Raw genomic sequence first — 7,848 nt, forward strand, 5'->3', positions numbered from 1 at the left:
CTTGTATTGTTAACTGTGAACCATTAAACGATTTATTCTTTGTGTAAATCTGTCTTATTTCTTTATTTCTGACTTAACTGCCACAACTTGTTAGGAAACATATATCCAAACCCAAGATACAAGAACTTCTGTAATTAGCGAGCTTAACTTTTCTGCTGAATCTTGAAAAGTATGCACAGGCTAAATCCTTGAAAAGCTACATGCTAAGCATTACAAAGGAATTAAAACCTACATGTTAAGTTTGACAAAAGTAAGTAAAAATCTAGGAATTATATTTTAACCCCTGAGAATAGAATTAAAATTTATACAATAACCCTTGGCATAAGAGTTGAGAGCTTAAGTCTTATTGAATAAGTTTAATCTACATTGCAAATAAGAGTAAAAGAGCTTGGACTTACATATTAAAAACTAGAAAAAAAGAGCCTGTGCCTACAAGCAAACTAATGACAAAAGAGCTTGGTGTTAAATACAAAGCAGCATCTCTAGAATGTAATGTTTTCTTACCTCAGGTAACCTGTCGTATAATACTTCTCTAGCAGTAGGTCGATATTCTGGATGTTTCTGAAGCAAATCTCGAACAAGCTGTTTGAAGTCATATGAATAGTGCCCACGAATAGGAGCAAATTGACCCTGCAGAAAAAAACTGAAGGCTGACTTCTTTTTTCTTAGATAACTTTTTCACAGTCAATGACAAAGTTGTTGAATCTATAGCTTATAATACTTTGATCAAGTTTTTCTATCCATGGTTATTTCATATAGAGGAAACTATCCAAAAAAAATTACATAATGGGTAAATTATTCTATCAATATTTAATATTAATAAAATAAAATACATTGTTATAAGAACTGGGCTATACAGTTGATTATCTATGACTATCAAGTATACTGACTATGTCACAAAAACAACTAATACAAAATAGTGTATCCAATCATTATTGTTTCTGATTATTCCAACAATCGATGAAAGTTATAATTTTCTATACTGAAAATGTATTTTTGATAGGTACTTTCCTCTTTAAACAAGATTAGCTATTCTCGTTCATTGCTGCCCTCTATATGCGAACGTTTTTATTATGCTTGCCATAAGCCTTCCGCACCCCCCTATTGGAATCAAGTGATTCTAATGTATCTCTTATGCAAATCATCATGCATCACTTCTCCACCAATAGAAGAATAGTAAACTCACATGATGCATGTGACTCCCTTAATGTGCCTCTACTGAACTATCACTTCAAAGTTTGGCAGATGATGGAAGTACCAGAAGTGAGTGAGGAGGAAGGGTGGGAAGTGTGAGAAGAGGGAAGTACGTATCTGAAATAAATTTTCAGTATAGGAAAATTATAATTTCCGATACTGTACTTCCTCCCTCTCACAAGATTAGCTAGAATGCCACATTAACTAGGAGAAGGGACCGGTGCGAGGGAAGAACAGACGTACCCCCCAAAAGCATTCGAAGGATACCTCTGTAGATGAGAGAGTCAGATACAAAGAGGGTAACTGCACCACTTCTGATCCAGGTATACTCTTCGCCCATATGTGGAATGTGTAAGAAATCATGGCAGAAAATGAGAGAAACACATCCAAGTGGAAGAGAATGTGATAGGAAAGTGATCCTAACTGAAGAAAAATATAGTAACTGAATCCCACAATGAGAAAAGTAGGTAAACGAGGATGAGACCCATGGTGTAGAGTGACTAGGGCAACATACTCGGTAAGTCAACTACATCCAAAACCTCTTTGCAGGTATCAACATCCATGCGAGGGTAGGATGAGGATCATACCATCTTCACTTCCAACCCAAGAACTGGGGGAATTGAGAATCACTCTGATTCCTGGGTATTAAATGGGATTAGCTCTGAGCTACAGATCTGGGAATATGACATCCAATATCAAAAGGAAGTGTATCGCATGCAATCAACTCCCACAACCACAAAACATGTCGGGGAAATCCAAAGGGCAATAACACTCTTGTAATAAGAGAGAGGGAGGGAAAGCCAAGGAAACCACCCCAGCAGCTTGGAAGTGGGAAGTGATAAGGACTCCCATACTCCACTAGAAGAAAAGTGGTGATGAGAATTCATTAGAGAGCCTGGAGGAATGTAAACCCCCAAGACAGTGCAATGGGTGATCACGAAACCCTATTTTGAAAAGCAAACCATACCAATTTATTCAATTGAGGCATGGCAGGGATGAACAACTATCCCCTTTGCTTTACCCACGAATTTCATGGGTGGTACGGTTCAGGATGGGCCAACTTATGAAGCAAATATCATGAGGTTATTCACCTAAAAACAACCTAGTGAAACACCCCATCTAAAAGGTGAACATGCAAAGCCATGGAAAAGAAAGCACTAGTCAACATGGTATACAGTTCGGATTTAAAGATTAAAGAATACCTGGTGAGAAACCACTCGCCACAGAGTGGGATCCATGTAATGAAGTATTTCCTTCTCCTTTTGGCCTATGGGCATTGACGGTCTGTCTTGTTCACTGTTGATGTTACACACATGCTTTACCACCATACCTATCTTCTCCTTTTTCTGGCTCATGAGGGTAACTCCTTCTTTTTGACTATTTCTCATCTCTACCCACATACTGATCCAGATAGACTTCTATGTTCTGTGCATGCCCTTCATTGTTATATTGCTTGCATGGCTTCCTTCTGTGGTTCCTGTTCCTGTCTCTTTATCCTATGGCAACCATCTTTCTCCAGAGATCTCTCCCCTTTTACCCTCCCCAGTTGGGTTCGTCATTTGATCCAGTTGGTTTATTCTTCCCACCATACTCTGTTCTATGTTACCTCTCATCAAATCTGACACCTCACCTTTTCCCTTGCTTCTCGTCTTCATCAGCCTTTGGAGGAAATTTTATAATCTTCATACCGCCTTAAGGGACAGGTGAAAGAAAGAAAATGATAAAATAGGTTCAAACAGAGGTAAAGTAAGGGAATGGATAACCATGTTAACGTCCCAGTCCGGAAGAGCAGGTGGCCAAGGAGATCGATGAATCTGGAATTAACAGATTAACATGATATGAACAGGTGAGAGAAAAACTCTGCAGTAATGGGAAATACAAAAGGTATGGGATAAATCTGCCGATAACCTGAAATCAAGGAGACTGAAGACCCCCAGTTGAAAAGCCACATGAGACACTCGGAGACACCAGCAGCAGTAGGACGAGCAGCAGGAAATCCTCAAGCCTGGATCCATGTATGAAAGACCTTCCACTTTCGCTGATACACATCCATGAAAGAAGGATGGATAGAGTGAGCCAAATACACAGAGGGAGAAACCAGATCTCCTCACCAAGGACCAGACAAAAGCCAGGCATGAAGATGGAGGATGTGAAATGTGGAATGCAGAATCGATGATTGGGGTTGACTAAGGAGGTTGGGTAATAATGGAAGTAGTACAGGAAGGAGTAATTGAGTTGGAGTAAACGAGGAAACCATGGTTGAGCCGGCCAGTAGGGAGCGATCGGAAGGACCCAGCACAGAGTGGCATGAATAAGGAAAACTACCCAATGAAGCAATCAGATAGGAGGATAAACATATAGGAATTTGTGTGACCAATCCTGGCTGAAGGCATTTATTGCCAAAGCCTGAGGATGAGGTACCAGGGACCAAAATAGGGGTAACTGGTTATTTAGTGGCAAATGCATCGATGTGAGGAAAACCCCACAGATTGCATAAAACCACTAGTAAAATGAGAGGATGAAGGGACCACTCCATCAAGTAAATCTTGTCAGAGTAGGAAAGCACCTGAGACATGACATGCAATTAAATGAATGTGTTGTGCGAGGGCCCAATATAGGAGATCCAATGTATGAAAACAGAGGGAACTCGACCAGGTGCTGCCTTGGTGATTGATATAAGCCAACACTGTTGAATTGTCAGAATGGATCATTACCAGACAATGTCTGGCAATGGGAAGGAAGTGATCCATAGGCCAACGAATGGCTAGGATTATGATATTTAAAGACTATTTTTCGACAGACCAATGATCGAAGCCTCCTGGTGATCGACCCACACACCCAAGCCCTGAAAGGATTTGTCCATAAATAGATGTAAATCTGGACGAGGAGGAAGAAGCACGACACCCGCCAAAGTGTGAGTCTTGTCCAACCATCAAAGGAGATTGTCTACAAGGGAAGGAGTAAGTGTTATGGGAGCATCCAAGGGATCCTGAGCAAGGTTCCATTGATCATGCAGAGCCCACTGAAGAGAGCACATGTGTGCACAGTCGAGAGGGATTAGCAGTGTCATGGTAGACCACATCCAGAGTGACAGAACCTTGCATGCAGAAAGTGAGGGAGCTGATAGGGTGCGACAAAATGACAATTCTATACAAGATATTGAGTAGGATGCAAGGAAAGACTTCTCCCATTTGATCAACCAGCCTACCCAAGCAGCTTCGAGAAGGAGTTAACGAGTATGACTGGCCAACTTTCGTCCATCGAGGGGTGGTGTACCAATTTTGCATCCTACTATTTGGGCTGGCTTCTGCTCCTTATGTTTTCTGTTGGGTAGTGAGAGCTCTTGCTCTTCATCTTCATGCCATGGGGTTGCATTTCCATTTTTACATGGATGACTGTCTACTTCTGGCCCATTCTGAACAGGCCAAAGATAAGGACAAGATCATTCCGAGATGGGAATATGCAGATAAGCATTGGAGACATCCATCTTGGTCATCCAGAGACCTGGAGAAAATGCCCACTAAAGAGTGAGGCAGGACTCCATGGTGAAAAAAATCAATTGGGGTGAGACAGGCCTCCAGTCCTCGGTATTTTTGGGAACAACAAACAGATGGGAGTAAAACCCCGGTGAATGATGTGGAACAGATTCGATAGCCTGATGGGTGAGGAGCTCCTGTAATGCCTCTGATAGACACTAACAAGTTATGGGATCCCAAGGAGAAGGGAAGGAAACAGGTACCTGGGACAAGGGAGGTGGGGCAAGAAATGGAATTTCGAGGCCCTCTGACAAAACCTGAAGAACCCAAACATCAGTGATGAAAGGATGCCACCAATGAACGAAGGCTACAAGTCAAGCTCCCACTAGGCCCGAACTCACCAGGTAGTCACTGAAACTGGTGGCAGCGTATCGTACGTCATTTAGAAAAACAACAAGTTGGGGCACCACAAAAAGGAGGGACAAGTAAGGGCAAGGAAGTGGAAGGATGGAAAACCGGAATTGGCACCACATTCAGCTCCGACTGAGATAAACAGGCTACCAGATGGGTAAAGGTAGATTGTTGCTGGACAAATGCCACCCAAGACTCCAAGGACTATGGAACCTTGTCAAAGACGAAACATCATAAAAATGGAGTCATACACAAATCCCAGAGATAAGGAGCAGGTAAACGGGTTCTCAGGCTGAAGATGGAACATGGAGGTAAGGAGGGAGAGGATGTCGCCAGAAAATCCCTCAGGATTTCTGTGAAGAGCCTCAAAATGGGTAAAACTGAACCCAACAGTTGTTGGTCGAGATATGGACAGTCAACCCTATGATATGCAAGATCAGACTGATCCGAAGCCCATGGAGATGAGGCATACTAACACCATCGCCCAACTGTGAGGCAAATTGTTTAGCATGAACCCGAATGTCGGGGGATGGGGGAAGAAATCAAATAGGGTTGGGAAGTATACTCATGAAGTAATGAAGGATGCAGGTCATAAGATATGGAAGCAAGAGATAAAACATCACATACCTGAGAAATAATGTAAAAAAAATCATGTAAGGCCAAACAGAATCCTGAGGAAGGGTATGGGAAGGCACAGAAAATTCAGGAGGTGGAAAAAGGCAATCAAAGTCCTCGTCAGCCTATCCAGGTTCCACAGGTTCTGGAGGAAGTGTGGCAATGTTTGGAGATAAAGGTTGACCCATATAATGTTCAATCTCTCTGTGAATAAACGTAGACAAATCTTCCGATGGGTCACTGGCCTCTGAAGCCTTTGGTAAAGCACCTGTTGATTGTGAGACACCTGAATGGTGACATTAATTTCGGAATTCATGTTGTATCAGTCACAAAAGCATTTGAAGTAAGAAATAAACACAACTAGAACAAGGGTAATTGAACCTGAATGCTTTAAAAAAAAGTATGTGAAATTAAACCACTTTGAGAATTAAATCACAAACTCTAATCAAGATGAAAAAAAGAAAGATGTCCAAGTACTAGCACTGCCAAATGAGAAGTGATAATGTGGTAGAGGCGCATAGAGGGAGTCATGTGAGTGTACTATTTTCCTATTGGTGGAGAAGTGACGTATGATGATTTGCACGAGAAACACGATGCAATCATTTGATTCCAATAGGGGTATGTGGAAGGCTTGTGGCATGTGTAATAAAAAAAGTTTACATATAGAGGGCAGCAATAAACAAGAATAGCTGATCTTGTGAGAGGAGGGAAGTACCATACAGGAAGAAAATTACAATTAAATTAGAATCAAAAAATTGTCATTATGTCTTTTTGTTGCTAAGTGCAAAGCTACATAATGAGCTATCTGTGCTCTGCCCATTGGGGGTATGAGAACAAAATTATAGTATTATAAGTTGATGTCTTTTTACTTCAAGTTTGAGCCAGTATGGCCTGAAGGGTCTTGAATTTGCTTACCATTGCCACCAAACTTTCTTGCTTGTTTGTTTGTTTGAATTTCACACAAAGCTACACGAGGGCTATCTGCGCTAGCTGTCCCCAATTTAGTAGTGTAAGATTAGAGGGAAGGCAGCTAATCATCACCACCCACCGTCAACTCTTGGGCTACTCTTTTACCAACGAATAATAGGATTGACTGTCACATTATAACACCCCCATGGCTGAAAGGGTGAGCATGTTTGGTGTGACGGGGACTCAAACCTACGACCCACAGATTGTGAGTTGAGTGCCCTAACCACCTGGCCATGCCAGGCCTCCAAGCTTGCTTGCCCTGTCTTTGTTATGACAAATCTACTGAAGCTATCTGTCACTGTCACTAATTTTAAATTGCTGACTAACGGGAAGAAAACTAACTGGTATCACCCATTGCCAATTCTTTGGCTATTTAAGTGTTAAGTAAAGTTTAAATTTACTGTTGTTTTATAGTGTGTTTTCTAATTTGTAACTGATTAATTGTATTCTTTAATGTTTTATAAGCAGGTACAGATCTGGGTGGAAGTGGGGATCTAGGGAATCTAGGTTCCTGTACCCTCTCCTCTTCCATTTGTTTCAGAAATTCTTTAATGTTGTATAATAAGCATATAATGTTCAAAACTAAGAAGTTTGGTACTTCTAATATGACAGATTGAAACAAAAACCAAAGTCACATAGCCTCTGAGACACAGTAATGCATTTTAAAAATAATATTCAATTACTAAGTCCCACTGCCAAATTTTAAAAAAAAACTTAAATAACTAAAACCAAACTGTTTTAAAGATTAAATATATTTGACACAGACAATAAAACCTCTTAAAATGGTGGAGCTTTATCTTTCAAAACACTGTAAATATGACAACCCACCTTCACTATTTTATTCACTAAAGCCGGTAAGTTGGAACCTTCAAATGTTTTCTGGAGACAAGCCATTTCATAAAGGATGCAGCCTAAAGCCCAGATATCAGACTTCTCATTGTAAGGCTTTCCTTCACACTATGAAGAGGGAGAAATATGAAAAGTAACTATACATATTTAAGTATAGAAGAGTTAAGGGTATTTTACTTTAGAGTAAAAACTACACGAGAGCTATCTGTGCTAGCCGTCCCTAATTTAGCAGTGAAAGACTGGAGGGAAGGCAGCTAGTCATCGCCACCCACCACCAACTCTTGGGCTACTCTTTTACCAATGAATAGTGCGATTGACCATCACATTATAATGC

The 7,848-nt window shown here is 40.9% G+C and overlaps 1 protein-coding gene across 2 annotated transcripts in view; it reads right to left on the reverse strand.

The window, feature by feature from the left end:
* Nucleotides 1-7,848, reverse strand: part of LOC106466425 (serine/threonine-protein kinase Nek8-like) — a 77,470-nt gene that overhangs the window by 45,061 nt on the left and 24,561 nt on the right. For both annotated transcript variants that reach the window (XR_002612194.1, XM_022394434.1), the window contains exons 11-12: nt 7,494-7,622; nt 505-630 (exon numbers count right to left, since the gene is read on the reverse strand). Coding sequence is in view for 1 of the 2 variants with exons in the window: in XM_022394434.1 (XP_022250142.1) it covers nt 505-630; nt 7,494-7,622 (255 nt within the window). In the remaining variant the exon portion in view is untranslated. The remainder of the gene's footprint in view (nt 1-504; nt 631-7,493; nt 7,623-7,848) is intronic.

Source organism: Limulus polyphemus, unplaced genomic scaffold (assembly GCF_000517525.1).
Source record: "Limulus polyphemus unplaced genomic scaffold, Limulus_polyphemus-2.1.2 Scaffold2256, whole genome shotgun sequence".
NCBI lineage: Eukaryota > Metazoa > Arthropoda > Merostomata > Xiphosura > Limulidae > Limulus > Limulus polyphemus.